We start from the raw sequence: 16,559 nt of genomic DNA, 5'->3' as shown, positions 1-16,559 counted from the left end.
CCAGTCCTTAAATAAATGGAAAATCTCCAATAACGAATGGAAATAACAGTGTCAAAAAAATAGAACTCTATATGGTATAATTGGGAAGTTTCTTGGAGATCTTGAAATAAAAGAGAACCTCAGTTAAACTTTAAAAAACTGTATCTTGGGTCATTACAAGCCAATCACCAGCTGCTCCGAAAAGCACAGGTAGGAAAAAAAATCTTCTATTGTTCCGACTTTGAAATAACTCTGGTCAGAAGAGAAAAGTATCCAAACACCCAGTTCTGCTGTGTCACTGCCCATTGTGAGCAAGTGAATCACCTCCTTTCATGAGATTGTTTCCCTGGAGGCACGCAGAGGCGGCCGCTCTTTGTCCTCACATTTTTGGATCATGCTTTCCTTCTCAAGTGTCCTCACTATCTTGTAATCTTGCTTGACATTTCTAATCCCATCGCTGCTGAATGGGAACGCTTCCCTCTGTGGCCCACAGCTCAGGCCCACCAGGAGATGGCAAAAGTGCCCAGCTCTGCATCCCAGCTTCCACATCCCACAGTGGCCATGGCCGTGACTCCTATGGACCCCCTTAAAAACCAGCTGAGAGGCAGCGGCATTTGCCAAGACCTTAATACTACATACGCGGAAACATACATGTGAAATATTGAAACTTCCTCACAGATTTTTTTCTTCTCCCAGACAAAATGAGAAGAGAAAAAGAAAAGAAGGTAGAGAGGAAAAATAGACAACTTGTCTTTCTAGAATACAAAAACTACAAAAATGCCAAGAAACGGGTCTCTAGAGCAAATCAAGCAAGACTACTTCAGTCCTGACCCCACCCAGCACCTCCAAAGCTGTAATGCTGCAGCCTGCAGTCCCAGGACCCTCCCCAACATCTGCACCTGCAGGGTGAGCACCCCAAAGGCCTTGCCTCTCTCCTTCCAGCAAGAGGCAGGGAAATGCAGCTGCAAACAATAAATGAAACACAGAGAAGTGAACAATGAGTCTGATTCTGCTGGAGATTTCACGGTTGCACATATTCAGGTGGAAAGAATCCAGAGTTGAAGAACAATTTCCCCAACTGGATGCAGTGAATATGGTATAAAACAGGGGACAAAATTCCAAAGCAGAGCCCAGAGCCCCACTGGTGTAATAACGTCTGCAACTCATCTCACTGGTGGGTAAGCCCCCGACTCATCTCCATGCTCATCAAACCATCCCTCCTGCGTAGAAAATCTGCATATACAGGGTGTGCTCAGAGATGGCACTAGAGTTTGGAGGAGAAATCAGCCTAGTCTTAGATTTATCAAAAAGAGAGTCGAGATCAAATAAAACACCCAGCTGAACTCTCAAGAATGAATCAGATTAAAAGAAAGAGCAGAACAGCTGTCTGAACATTCTGGATGGGAAGAAACAAATAAGCAAACCAAAGTCATAAAGCATGGCTGGAAAGTAAACAACACAAAGAAAATGAGGAATTTCTTTACAACTGTTTCAGAAAGAAAAACAATAAGAACATTCAGAAAACAAGAGCTCCAAAAAAAAAAAAAAAAGAATGTAAATGAAAAGAGAGGTTGCAGCTAAGAAATACATAACGACAGAACCATCACTGCTGAATTCTAAACCATTTAGAAACCACACAAAGAGATGACAGTTAAATTTTGATTTCTGCATTACAGAAACAGTTTGTGATAACAACAGTGATTTTCTTTAAAACACTTTTTTAAAAATTTTATTTATTTATTCATGAGAGACACAGAGAGAGAAGCAGAGACCCAGACAGAGGGAGAAGCAGGCTCCATGCAGGGAGCCCGACATGGGACTCGATCCCAGGACACCAGGATCACACCCTGGGCTGAAAGCAGGCGCTGAACCGCTGAGCCACCCAGGGATCCCTCTTTAAAACATTTTTTTTTTCTTTAAAACATTTTTAAAGGGGCACCTGAGTGGGTCAGTTGGGGAAGCGTCTGCCTTGGGCTCGGGTCATGATCTGGGGCCCTGGGGTGAGCCCTACTTTAGGCTCCCTGCTCAGTGGGGAGCCTGCTAATCTCTCTCCTCCACCTCTGCTCATGACCTCTCTATCTCTCTCCCTTTCTCAAATAAATACATGAGATCTTTAAAAAAAAATTTTTTTTAATATGATAACCAACCAAAACGGCCCTTAAAGAAAACTGACATACATATATTCTCAATCATAAGAAAACACAGATCATTTATTAACCATGAATCCCAAGGGGGAAATATCTTGATGATGAAATTCAGCCAATATAAAAATGGGACAAATTTTAAAATCCCACAATGTCCCTTCGGCTTCCAGTATCACACCAAGGAGAAAAAACAGGATCCCTGTCATGAGAACATGGTTTTTGTTGCATGCTGGTCGTCCAGAAAGTAATCTCCAGAGCGCTGCGATGAGGAGAGGGACAAAAAAATTAAAGAGAAGACAGAGGTCATAAGTTGAATCTTTAAGTATGAGATTTAGTTATAGAAGAGAGTCCCCCCGCCAAAGGGAAATGAAGAGGCTACAGGCAAGGCAGTATTCAAATAACAAATGTCTGAGAATTTTCCAGAACATACAAAAGACACAAATTCATTGATAAAGGAAATATAACATTTACCAGGAAACCAAATCTACTTTATTTCTTTTTCTTTTTCTTTTTTTAAGATTTTTTAAATTTATTCATGAGAGACACAGAGAGAGGCAGAGACACAGGCAGAGGGAAAAGCAGGCTCCATGCAGGGAGCCCGATGTGGGACTCAATCCCAAGACCCTGGGATCACGCCCTGGGCCGAAGGCAGATGCTCAATCCCTGAGCCACCCAGGCGTCCCCCAAATCCACTTTCAAAACCTCAGCATAACTAAGTCCAAGAAAAGATTTCAACAGCAATTCAAGAAATAAAGCCACACTATATCAAAAGAATAGACTTGCCAAGGACTCATCAATAGCAAGAAACCAGAAGAAAATTAAGTATCTATAGATTGCTTGGAGAAATTCGGTCCATCTAGAATTGAATATCCAGAAAAATGATCTCTCATGAATGACAGTAAAAGAAAACTTCCAGTGAATTAGAAACCAAAGTTACCCAACTGGAGACGAATGCTAAAGAAATTTGCAAACAAGAGGCTTAAGTTTCAATAAATGCTTGGATTAAACTCACTGTTTGAAAGACAAGAATATTCAGGCTTCATTTAAGAAAACTTTATGTTACTTGGAACAGATAAAATTAAAATATAAGGACACAAACTGGTTGAAGTAAAGAGATGAAAAAGAGGGTGTCTGCTTGGCTCACTAGGAAGAGCATTGACTCTTGATTGCAGGGTTGTAAGTTTGAGCCCCACGTTGGGTGTGGAACCTACTTTTAAAAAATAAATTATAATAAATAAATATATAAATTAATTTAAAAAAAACAAAGATTTATTTTTTAAAAAGAGTTGAAAAAGACACACAAGGTAAATATTAAAATTAGCTGGTCAAATCAGACAAGAGGATTTAAGACAACATTTTTAGGTATAGGAAAGATCACTATGTAATAACAGAAGTTATAGAATAGGAAGATGCAATAATTGTATGCATTTATAAACCTATTAAATATCCTCAAGAAATAGAAAACAAGTGATAGAAATGCAGAAGGAGACCTTTAGCAGCACCTTGGCTGGCTCAGTTGGTAGAGCAAGAAACTATTAATCTCAGGGTCATGAGTTCAAGCCCCATGTTTGGTGTAGAGATTACTTTAAAGTAAAATCTTTTTTTTTAAAGATTTATTTATTTATGATAGACATAGAGAGAGAGAGAGAGAGGCAGAGATATAGGTAGAGGGAGAAGCAGGCTCCATGCACCGGGAGCCTGACGTGGGACTTGATCCCAGGACTCCAGGATCGCGCCCTGGACCAAAGGCAGACGCTAAACCACTGTGCCACCCAGGGATCCCCCTAAAATAAAATCTTAAGAAAAAAAAAAAAGAAATTACAAATTTACTTTCATAGGAGAAAGTTCAATACTTGTCTCACAATAATTCCCTACACCAGCAAAAATCACCTAGAAAATGTATTTTTTTTAAGTAAGATGCCACTAATATTATGAATAAAAGTATTAAGGACCTTGGGAACAAAATCTAACCAAAATACATGCAATTATTTGATGAATAAAATCATGAACTTTATTGAAAGACACCTGAGAGAAACTAAATAAATGAACAGATGAACATTCTCAATGCATTAGAAACTTCAGTATCAGAAAGCTGTTAATTCTGCCCAAACTAATCTATGCCTTCTGTGCAATTCCAGTGGGATTCCAACAGGTTTTTGCTTGTTGTATTTTGATTTTGCTGATACCAATTTTAATGAGCTGGTTCTAGAACGAATCTGGGAGAACGAAGGTCAATATTCAAGACAATTTTCACCAACAGGTTGAAAGGATTTGTCCTCCCACATATCAAGACTTCCTATAAAATGATGGGAGGACTGTGTGCTATTAGCTCAACGTGCAGAGCCTAACCCGAAGAAAGGCAGATGGAGCCAGGAACAGAAGCCAGCATGTCGGAAATGTTATATGGGAAAAAGGTGGCCAGTGGACCAACGGGAGAAAAACTTCTCAGAACACGTGCCAGGTCATTGGTGATCTGTTGAGTAGGGGAGTGGGGGAGGGAGGGATTCAGTCCTGAGCTCTCATCCTAGAAAAAATGAGAAAAAGAAGCTAAAATGTTAACAAGAACACATAGAGCATGTCTTGTCTGTCTTAAGAAGAAAGAAAAAAGCATGAACAACAAAGGAAAATTAAAGCCATATTAAAATTAAAATCTCTGTTCCTCAGAAATCTATTTTTTTAATAATAAATTTATTTTTTATTGGAGAAATCTATTTTTTTAAGATTTTATTTTTAAGTCATCTCCACACCCCACCTGGGAATTGAACTCACAACCATGAGGTCAAGAGCCCCATGCTCTACCAACTGAGCCAGCCAGGCACCCCCAGAAAAACTATTTTTTTAAAGATTCTATTTATGTATTCATAAAAGACAGAAAGAGAGGGAGAGAGGGGAAGAAGCAGAAGGACCCTGATTCGGGACTCGATCCCAAGACCCTGAGATCACCAACCTCAGCCAAAGGCAGACGCTTCACCGCCTGAGCCCCCCAGGTGCCCCAGAAAAGCTACTTTATAAAGTGAGACAAGGCGCAGAAGTGAAGAATCTGCCTCAGCATATATAATTGACATCGTATCCAGAATATCTACACGTTCCTACAAATCAATGCGAAGAACAACTACCCAGCAGAAAACACTCAAAGGATCCGAGCTGACGGGAGCGATTTACGAACACCTTGCGGAAGCTCGATGTGGGCAGACCTTAGGGAGGTACAAGTCCAACGCCAACAAGACACCATTTTACAGCCTGTAGTTTGGGAAAAACTAAACAATCTGACACCACCAAGTGTCGGTGGGAACTTTAGAAAACAACCTGATGACATTAATATATCTGAAGACGAACAAATTATATGACCACACACTTCGACAACCATATAATAAGTTGAACCATATTAATTTATCTATATGACATTGGTTTGAGCCTATAAAGAAGGTGCAGGGCGTCTGGGTGGCTCAGTCGGTTGAGCATCTGACTTGTTTCAGCTCAGGTCAGACCTCAGGGTCCTGGGACGGAGGCCCCGGCGAGCTTTATGCTCAGCACCAAGTCCACTTGTCCCTCACCCTCTGCTCCTGCCCCCGCTCGTGCTCTCGCCCTCTCTCTCAAATAAATAGATAGATAAATAAACTATTTTTTAAATTAAATTTAAATTTAAAAGGTTCAAGCTAACAGTTTTTTTTTTAAAGATTTTATTTATTCGTGAGAGACACAGAGAGAGGCAGAGACCCAGGCAGAGGGAGGAGCAGGCTCCATGCAGGGAGCCCGATGTGGGACTCGATCCCTGGGCCCCGGGGTCACGCCCTGGGCTGAAGGCAGACGCTGAACCCCTGAGCCCCTGGGCGCCCCTCAAGCTAACAGTTTTTGAGAAGGTAATTATATGCAGGAATTGAGAGGAATGCTTCCATTATTCGTGAACAACAACAAAAAAATGGCAGTCATGCAAAAAGCCAGGAGAATTGATCATTAAATTGTTTTGCACTGGAATAATAATAAGAGTCAGTGTACTTTTTCACTCATTCCTTCCTTCCTTCCTTCCTTCATCCCTTCATCAGGAGGTGCAAAGCGAGTGTCAGGCACTGGGGCAACACCCTCGGCCCAGTCCCGCCTGCTAAGATGCAGCACGCGCCGTGGGAGCATCTGTGGGAGCATCCGTGGGGGCATCCGTGGGGGCGTCCGTGGGGGCGTCTGTGCACAGGCTCTTGTGGAAACGCCCGGGTGAGCTGGAGCCGTCCTCACAGCCTGGCCGCAGCTGGTGTCCACAGGCCCACGTGCAGCATCCGTCCCGCCTCCTACAACCAGCGAGGCCGCTCGGTGCCAGGTTGCGCACCGGGCTCGGTCCCCTGGCCTAGTTCCCAGGCGGCAGACAGGGCCTCGGGCCTGCGCTTCGGGCCAATGGAAACCGTCCGTGGGAAGGCACAGTGTCCCGGACTCGGGAAGGCAGAGGCCGGGGGGGGGGGGGGCTGAGCCCCAAGGCCGAGCCGGGGGGGCAGCTCCCTGGGGCCCAGGGCGTCAGGGAAGGAAGCAGAGCTGAGCCAGGAGCCCCCTGGCCGGACACAGACAGGCGGGAGCATGACATTCGCTGTGCTCTTGGGGCCTGGGCCGTCCCCGAGGCTCTATGAGGTCCTGCTGCAAAACACCGCGTGGCAGTGGGGCCCCACGACCCCGGCTGGAGCCAAGGAGCCCGGCGCCTCGCTGGCCCAGGTCCCCCCCAGCTGGGGCACCCGCAGCCACCAGGCCCGAGCCACCCGCGGCCTCGCTCTCTCGCCTCCCCGTGTCATCTGCTCTTACGAATTTTTGAGCTTCGTGTTGAAAAACACTCGTGTCTTAAATGTTCACTCAGTACCTACGCTGGGTCTCCCAGCACAGGCTCAAGCACGCTTGGAAACACATGACACAGTGACCTTCCGGCTAGCACAGGCAGGGAGGGCCACTGCACGAGGCAGGGGGCAGCCAGGGGCAGCCGGGGGCAGCGAGCTCCGGCCCAGCGTCCTGAGATGACCTTGACAAACTGAAGCTCCGCAGAGTCCCCCCGGGTGTGTTTTAAGTAGATGGAAGTCCAAACAGAGCAAACTCAAATCGAGCGAAACCAGAAGCAAGTAGACTGTTGGTCAAACCTGTCGGTAAGTAAAACATACTTCCTGCAGGTTTGAAACCATAAAAGACCTATTTCAAAGGAAAAGGAAAGGTGATACTGTAAGATACACAGACTACACCGGGCGGTACACGTACAGAAACAGAGGCAAGGGCGGCTGGGCCCGGTGGCTCCGTCAGGGAAGCGCCTGGACCTAGCTGGGTGCGGGCTCCCTGCTCAGCGGGGAGCCTGCTTCTCCCCCACCCCTCACCGTGCTGTGTGCATGCTCTCTCTCCGCCAGATAAATAAATAACATCTTCAAAAAAAAAAAAAAAAAAGGCAGGAAGGAAGACGGAGGACAGCTACCTGGGGCGAGGAGGAGGTACTTGCCATCAAGGTCTCAACAACCAAACCACAGGAGAAATTCACCAGCCTCCTAACTACACAAGTGGAAAAGAATTGAACCGGCCATTTATTATTTTCTTAAAGATTTTATTTATTTATTTATTTATTTATTTATTTATTTATATTTTATTTATTTTTAAAGATTTTATTTATTTATTCATGAGACACAGAGAGAGGCAGAGACACAGGCAGAGGGAGAAGCAGGCTCCCTGCAGGGAGCCCGACGTGGGACTCGATCCCAGGACCCCTGGGTCACACCCTGGGCCAAAGGCGGCGCTAAACCGCTGAGCCCCCTGGGCTGCCCAAAGATTTTATTTTTAAGTAATCTCTACCCCCAACACGGGGCTCAAACTCCCCACTGCGCGATCAAGAGTCACATGCTCCACCGACGGAGCCAGCCCGGCGCCCCTGTGGGCAATTTTCATAAGGGAAAATCCATATAAACATGTTCCTTTTTATACAAACCTCTCAAAAGAGAAGGTTAGATGACCCTCAACACACCCCTGGCCGTGCGGGAAGCCCTGCAGCACAGACCACCCGCACCCACACAGGCCACCACGGGTGCCACGTGCCTCGCACAGCCCTTCGGAACAGTGTGCGTGCCTCTGGCTCAGACGTCACCATTTGGAATTCATTGTAACCCCATTGTGTTTGGGGTGGGCCGGCCCGCCTCGCACGAAGGTCATGTTTCATACAACGTGACGAAAGGGGGCACATTCACGTTGGCAAGGCCCTGCTTGCTGGCAACAAGGGAGCCCCGGCGACAGCAGCCCCCGGCGGCACAGAGACCCAGGTGGGGCGTGCAGGTGACCAGCCCCAACCTGGCCAAGCAGGAAGGAGCTCCGCAGTGTCCTGCCAGGCGGGCGTGAGCCTGCTGCCACCACGGTCCCCGTGCCCCGGGTGCTCTCAGCCTCCATCATCCGTGAGGTGGGACTGAGACGTCCTGCCCTGCAGGGGCGTGGGGAAGACCACACAGGCCTGGGGGCCCGGCTGGGGAAGCTAGGATGTGCTGGTTGGCGGAGGGAAGGACGCAGGAAAGGCCTGGGGTGGAGGAAAGAGCCCGGGCTCGCAGATCCTCCCTGTTTGACCTTCCTCTGTGGGTCCCTCCGAGCAGCCTCGTGACCCACACTCTGCCTGGATCCCTACGTCTGGGACAGAGATCAGGATGGGTGGCGGGCACACACCTCCTTGCCCCGTCCCCCTCATCCCCAAGAGGGATTGTTTACAGAAGGGGGCTCTCTGGTGCACGGGTCAGATGGCCAGGATCTCCAGCTCTGAACCCACAGGGTGACAGGTACCTGTGAGCACCACCTGGGGACAAGCCCTGGCTACCTCTTCTGGGACACCAGCAGGGAGGGCCGGCGGCTGAGTGGCAAAGGCAGAGCCGACCTCAGAGCCCCAGGGTGACAAAATCAATGCTCCTCAATCTGCAGGGTGCCCAGGACCCACCCTGGGCCTCCAGTATAATCTCCTGAAACAAGCCTGAGGTGCCCCCTTGCCCCGGTCTCTGGCCTTATTATTTCCAGGAGGTTGGTTTTGTTTGGTTTTGTTTGGTTAATCTTTCTTGTAATTGGAAACCCAGGCTTATGTGAGGTCAAAGTAAATAAACCCGGGGAAACTCCAGGTTTCCTAGGACTCACATTCCTGAGTAGGGAGGAAACACCTCCCTGGGAAGAAGAGGGCTCCCTTTTTGGGTTTTGGTGGTTTGGTTGTTGTTGCTTTTGTTTTTTGTTTTTTCATGGGAGTCACACAAATTCACCATTCTGATGGAAATCTTCCAGAACCAGGGGCACCTGGGTGGCTCAGTCCGTTAAGCCTCAGAGTCTTGATTTCAGCTCAGGTCACGATCTCAGGGCCCTAAGATAAAGCGCCTGTTGGAATCTACACTCAACAGGGAGTCAGTCTGCTTGTCCCTTTGTCCCCTGCCCCCCAACCTCTCTCTCTCAATAAATAACATTTTTTAAAGATTTTATTTATTTATTCATGAGAGACAGAGAGAGAGGGAGAGAGGCAGAGACACAGGCAGAGGGAGAAGCAGGCTCCATGCAGGGAGCCCGACGTGAGACTCGATCCCGGGCCTCCAGGATCAGGCTCTGGGCTGCAGGCGGCACTAAACCGCTGCACCACCGGGGCTGCCCTCAATAAATAACATTTTTAAAAAAGAAAAAAAAGAAAGAAAGAACAAATGAAAGAACAACAGACTGGATACTCTCGCATCCTTAAACCCAGGCCTACAGTGAGCAAAACTCTGAATATGACAAGACCCTGTTCCAGGAGCGCGCGCTGCCCTTCAGAGCTGGCCCGTGTGCTCTGCTCCATGGAGCACCCGGAGACAGCCTGGGGGAAGGGGAAGCTGAGGGTAGGAATTGGGAGTACGGGAAGAATCATCTAAATGAAAGAAAGGGCCCTGCTGGTATGGCGCATGTGACCAGGAGCAAAGCAAACAAACCCACACAGCGTGTGTCCCTTCTAAAGATACAGAGAGGCGTCTGCTTTTCAGTAATTCACTTCTTTTTTTTTTAATGTTTTTAATTTATTTTTATTGGTGTTCAATTTACTAACATACAGAATAACCCCCAGTACCCGTCACCCATTCACTCCCACCCCCCGCCCTCCTCCCCTTCCATCACCCCTAGTTCGTTTCCCAGAGTTAGCAGTCTTTACGTTCTGTCTCCTTTTCTGATATTTCCCACACATTTCTTCTCCCTTCCCTTATATTCCCTTTCACTAAGGATAAACATTATATGTTCTCATTCATTTGGGGAATATAAGTAATTCACTTCTGAGTGCTTTTCCTGGACCACCGCGCTAAGTAAGCTGAGACGCACCTGACCAACCTTCCCTGACCCCGCGTGACCTCGGGGTGGCCGGCCTCCTCCCCGAGGGCCAGGGCCCGCACTGTCCCAGGACAGGCCTCACTTGCTCAGGCCCCCAGGCGAGACAATATTGGTAAATGACTCTCCGCCACCTTCTTCAGGACCAGGATTCCATGGCCGTGACTTTTAACTTTTTTCAAACCATCAAAGCACGTAGAGGTTCTTAGATCCCTGATCCCTTCAGCAGCACGTGCAACGTCAGTCTGTGCATATAGTTCACGTTTGAACAGTCTCATCTCCTCTAATATAAAGCTACTCTGCTATTTTTTTTTTATTTTATTTTTACCTAATCTCTACAGCCAGCAGACTCGAACTCCCAACCCGAGATCAGGAGTCCCGTGCTCCACTGACTGAGCCGGCGGGGCGGCCCTGCGTACAAGGCAGCCTATTGTCAAGAGCCAGCCTTTGGTCTTTTATTCAAGCTGCCAGCAAAGGGGTCAGCTCCTGACCTCTGACCCTCCGGTTCCAATCAAGGCTCTTATGGATCTTTGCAGTCAATCTGGCAACAAGAAATCGGTGGGTTGTAATGACACAAAAGCAGCCAGCGTCTGTCCGCCTCTAAGATCGAAACAATTTCCAGAAGAAGTAAGAGCTACTTACTCCTGGGATTGGAAAGCCAGGACTTCCTGCAATTTCAGAGGAACCCAGAATCGTGGCAGGAGACTGTTTCCGAAGGGCAACTATTCCTTGGCCCCAGGTGAGCTTGGTAGCAGGACAAAAATGCAAAGATCTCGTGCAAGGAAAACACAAGCTCGTGCACAAAAGCTCCGCGGCTTGAGGTCGCTGGCGCTCGGCTCGGGAACTGGTTCTTCAGAGGAAGCCCGGTGCTCCTGCTGACACGGCCCTCGGATGTTGGGCCCGGGGTGGGGGGCTCCCCAGGGCACCCCTGTGGGAGGGAGTCCGGCTTCGTGCTGAGCGGGAGCCCGAGGGGGCGGCGCCAACTCAGCCCCAGGGCTTCCTGGGAGCTGGCCCGAAGGAACAGCCCTCGCCTGCGACGGAAGCGGCCACGCCCGGCGACACGTGCCCCGGGCCTGGGACGGGCACGGCGCCTTATGCGGTGGCCGAGGCCCGGCGGCAGGCGGGAGCTCCCTGTTGGACCAGGCCTGGCGGTCCTGGTGGAGCGACCCTGGCAGCTCGGGCCAATGCCGGCCTGGTGTAGGAGGCCCGCAGGCCCCACAGAGCCGAGCACGGTCCTAGGTCCTGCTCGTGCGGGGGCCCCTGGGTGGGGGGCGGGGGGGCGGAGTGGCGGAGCAGCGCCGTCCACTGTGCAGGTGACGGGTCAGCCCCGCTCTTCACAAAACCCAGAAACCCCCAAGAGTTGCAGCACGAGGAGACATCCAGCAGCAGACACTTGGTTTCCATTCTTTCTTCTTGTTGTTGTTATTACATGATTTTTAAAAAGATTGTATTTATCCATGAGAGACCCAGAGAGACAGGCAGAGACAGAGGCAGAGGGAGAGGCAGGCTCCCTGCGGGGAGCCCGATATGGGACTCGATCCGGGGCCCCGGGGTCACGCCCTGGGCCGAAGGCAGATGCTCAACATCTGAGCCCCCCGGGCGTCCCTGTTATTACATTATTAAAGTGAGGAGTGTTGCATCAGACTCATTTACAGTTAAAATGAAATGTGAAAGCACGCAGACAGACTTGCGCAGCAGGGCTCCTGGCCGGAGGCCCTGGGCCGTTTGCCACCGTTGGCCAGCTTGCTTGCGGATGGCCCATGCGGGTGCTCCTGGGGCGCCGGCTCTGGATGTGCTCAGCCCAGTGCCTCTGACCCAGAAACCAGCTCCAGGGAATTCATTCAAGAGGAATGACCTAGCCCAAGATGTGTCCCTCATGCATAACAAAGATGTCAGGCCTGACTGGTAAGAACCAGGAGGAACCTTACAGTCCAGCGTAAGCAGACGCTTGAATAAATTATGTGCATCCAACTGATGAACTATTTTGTGATAAAACCATTCAATATGAAGGCCAAACAGAAACGTTCAAAATGTTGGTCCTCCATGTTAAGTGAAAGCAAAAAGCAAAAGGCTATGGTTTCAATTATGTGAAAATAGCACATTGCATATGACCAACGACAAGAAAAGACCAAAGAAGTAGCAGCCACATTAGGAGAACGACATTTTTAAAGGGCTCCTCATTGTTAAAGTGTCCTCTGTGCAACAGACAAAGATCAGGAGAGAGCATGGGGGGCTCCGTCAGTTAAGCACCCGACTCTTGATGTCGGCGGAGGTCATGATCTCAGGGTCACAAGACCCAGCCCTGCATCAGCCTCTACACTCAGCGCAGAGTCTGCTTGAGAGTCTCTCTCTCTCTCTTCCTCTGCCCCTCCCCTGCTCACGCTCTCCCTCCCTCTCTCTCTCTCTCTCTAAAATAAATAAATAAAATCCTTTTTATTTTTTTTAATTTTATTTTTTTTAAATCCTTTTTAAAAATCAGGAGTAGGCACCTGCGTGGCTCAGTGGGTTAAGCGTCTGCCTTTGGCTCAGGTCATGATCTCAGGGTCCTAGGATCGAGCCCTACATTGGGCTCCTTGCTCAGCGGGGAGGCTGCTTCTCCCTCTCTCTCTGCTCCTCTCATTTGTGTTCTGTCTCTCTCTCTCAAATAAATACATAAAATCTTTTTTAAAAAATAAAAACATAAAAAAATTTAAAAAACAAAAAAATAAAAAATAAATTTAAAAATCAAGAGAAAAAATAAATGATATTTAAATGGTTGTAAAAACAGTCTCCTGTTTCAAGTAAATTTTTTTCCCCAAGGAGAGTAGAAAGTCAGCAATTTCTGAAGCTAAGTATGAGGATAAAAACAAGGGGTAACCATTCATCCATTCTACACTATTCTATCTTTGTCTCAAGGGTCCATAGTAAAGCGTTTTCTTAAAGAACTACAATAATAAAATATAATGAAATGAAGATGAAACGTAAAAGTGCGTATATAAATTCATGTGTATAAAAATTATGTTTTTTAAAGGAAATATACGTGTGAGTTGTATTTTTTTAAAACATTAACTTATTTATTTCAGAGCAGGAGAGACCAAGAGAGAAGCCAACTTCTTGCTGAGCGACACTCGGAAGCTCAATCCTAAAACCCCGAGATCATGACCTGAGCTGAAACCAAGCCCGCAGAGCCCCGGATGCCCCTCACCAGGGGTGTGGTTCCATTTGCTCCCCTGTGAATGGCTCCTTCAGTGCGTTCGTTCACCCTACAGAGCCCCAAAGCCCACTTCTTATCGACTAGGAAACACTGTTCCAGGCTATGTGGTTCCTGCCCCCCACGGGGTTGCTGCCGGAGCAGGCCCTGCTGAATAACCTCGTGCAGGTACCACTCCCTCCCCATCTGCAGGATCGAGCCTCAGAGGCAGGCTCATTTTATAGGTACTTGATCCCCTGTTTTCCATGTCCCGAGCTACAGCTCCTTGAGGGCAGGGCACCCGTCGGTCTGGCTCGCCCAGCATCTAGCACCCAGCAGAGATGCCGGAAATACCGATTCCTCTCTTCCTTCACTTTCTCAACCAGTATGTACTGTCCACCTGTTTTGTGCCAGGTACAGCCTGGGCCTAGCTGAATACGCTGGCGAACGAGTCAGAACAAAACCCCCTGCTCCTGTGGATCTGAGATACCCAGGCAGGCTCCGGAGCGAGCTCACAAATCCGTCAATCCGCGAATCCGTGAATCTGTGGGATGCTGTGGGGTCACAAATACTACAGAGAAGAAGGAGGCAAAGGGCAGGATACAGGACAGCGCTTAAGGAGCCGCATCAGATAAATCAGCGAGTTAGATATTTCTAACCGGAGGTGTACTCAGCTCAGCAGCACTAAGCACCTTGACTGTGTTTGAACCACCAGAGCTCCCGATGCTGCAGGGCACACAGTCCCGGTGCCCGCCCGAAGCAGAAATTGTGCCACGCGGCAAACGAACTCCCACCCGTCACGTTCTTCCACAGAAAAGTAGGCTCAGTTCCTTAGAACTTATGTTGGTAAAATACGGCTTACAGGCCACGTGGCAATAAAACCCGGTGTTCGTGCATTGAAAAACACCTAGGCAGACGCCAACACATAAACAATAAAGCACAGAAGCCCTGCTTGTCAGTTCCTGATCTTTTTTTAAATTTTTTTTTATAAATTTATTTTGTATTGCTGTTCAATTTGCCAACATATAGAATAACACCCAGTGCTCATCCCTGTCAGTTCCTGATCTTAACACTTTCCTGCAAATTTCCGACTGAAGTCCTGTGAATCCTGAAGGCCTCTGCCTGAGAAAGAAATCACCCTTTTGACATTCACCATATTTGGAGGAAGAAAGAAGGCTCTCGATAATGAGAAATCAGCAAAATGAGATTCAACGCCAGTTACTGAGTTTCTTTAAAGGGAAGAAGGGGGCAGTGGGAAAACCCTACGTGCCGCACGCAGACCTTAAAATCTGAAAAGTTGGGCTGCCCTGATGGCGCAGTGGTCTAGCGCTGCTTGCAGCCCGGAGTGTGATCCTGGGGACCAGGGATCGAGTCCCACATAGGGCTTCCTGCATGGAGCCTGCTTCTTCCTCTGCCTGTCTCTGCCTCTCTCTCTGTCTCCCTGAATAAATTAAATAAATAAATAAATAAATAAATAAATAAATAAATAAATAAATAAATAGATAAATAATCTGAAAAGTCTGTAGCCACAGCTGCAGCTCCACCGCTGCTGGACATGACACTCACCGGGGTGCCGTTCAATGTGGCGGGGTTAGAAATACAGCAGAGGGCCTCCTGGGGATGCATGGGCGATTTCTGCATCATGAAAACGCTTCTGTAACAGCAGCACGAGGCTGGTTTGGGCAATTCTGAGCCGCTCAGGAGCACCTTGCAGTGTCGCTGGGATGCATTTCCAGGAGGCTGAGAACTGGCACCGAGGGCACAGGCCCTGCAGCCTCCTGCCTGGGGGCGGGGGTCGCTGCCTGTAACATGCTAGGTGTGCCCGTCCCTTCCACCAGAGGGGTCTGTGGAGGCCCCAAAACATTAGGGTCCAAATCCCCCCTTTAGTTTAGTTGAGGTGGGTATTTCTCTCCTAGCCTTGTTGTGACAAGACGCACCGCCTGGATTTGCCCGCGGTGGGACAGTGGGGCTCCTGTGGCCCTGAGGCAGGTTCTGACTCTGCCACCGGCCTCCCCAGGTCCCTGCAGGGGCCCCCCAGCGGCTCCCACCTCCTCTGTGCCCTCGCCCCCCCTCGGACGGGAGGCACGCTGCACTCACCGGCTGCCGGACTCTGCAGAGCCAATTCTTCCAGAGCAGGGCTCCGAACTGGCGCCCCGCCGGCCCCATGCCGCCTGCTGCTCCGGGCAGGCCCCTGCCGCCTTATATCCCTGGGCCTGGACCAGGGCCCGCCCGCATTAGTCAACCTCAACAAAAGTGAGTGATGCAAGACAGATTATGGTGGCGGGCATCGGATGTCCCTCTTGTTCTGCGTCCCTTGGGAAATCCTGCCCTTTCCCTGCGCCCGGTGTTGGGGGCTGGGTTACGGGGCGGCCTGGGGCCCTTTCCTGCGCGTCTCCACGAGCGCACCCAACTGGGGCGCCCTCGCTGCCCTTGCCAGTGGCAAGCGACTCTTCCTCCCTTCCCGGACTCGCCAGCTGTCACACGAGTCCTGGCCGGAAGCTTTCCCAGGTGGGAGGTCCCCTGGCAGGGGGAAGGAGGTGGGAGCTGCGTGGATCTCCCCCGTGGAGAGCAGGGTGGTTAGGCTCCAGGTCAGCCGGGCTGCTGCACCCCTCCCCGTGTGCCCCCGGGGGTCCATGCGTCAGGCGGAGGCAGGGCAGGCGGAGCAGGGGTCCCATCAGGCCCTGGGGCTTGTGAGCAAACCCTGGAGGACTGCTGGGACAGGAACGCGGGGCACTCGCCCAGGACAAAGGCCCCTGGCAGAGCACCCTGGGGCAGCCGTGCCCGAGCACCAGGCTCAGCAGGCCTGTGGGCCCCCCCGGGATTCTTGCACACACTACCAGCTGCAGGCGGCTGCGTGCCCATTGCTCCACCGTCCCAGAGGCCGGGGCTCCGGGTTCCTGTGGCCCCTGCTGTGGTCAGAGGAATGTCAGGCAACCAGGGCCTGTGGTCTTCCAAGTCATAAAGCA

The 16,559-nt window shown here is 49.6% G+C and overlaps 1 protein-coding gene across 1 annotated transcript in view; it reads right to left on the bottom strand.

The window, feature by feature from the left end:
• ABCA13 (ATP binding cassette subfamily A member 13) overlaps positions 1–15,897 on the bottom strand; it is a 232,906-nt gene extending 217,009 nt beyond the window's left edge. Inside the window, exon 1 of the mRNA XM_038562528.1 lies at positions 15,691–15,897. Coding sequence (XP_038418456.1) covers positions 15,691–15,759 — 69 coding nt within the window. The 5' untranslated portion in view covers positions 15,760–15,897. The remainder of the gene's footprint in view (positions 1–15,690) is intronic.
• Between the last annotated feature and the right edge of the window lie 662 nt (positions 15,898–16,559).

Source organism: Canis lupus, chromosome 18 (genome assembly GCF_011100685.1).
Source record: "Canis lupus familiaris isolate Mischka breed German Shepherd chromosome 18, alternate assembly UU_Cfam_GSD_1.0, whole genome shotgun sequence".
In the NCBI taxonomy this organism is placed as follows: domain Eukaryota; kingdom Metazoa; phylum Chordata; class Mammalia; order Carnivora; family Canidae; genus Canis; species Canis lupus.
Note: the sequence above shows the minus strand (reverse complement) of the source record. Positions and strands in the feature narration are given on the sequence as shown.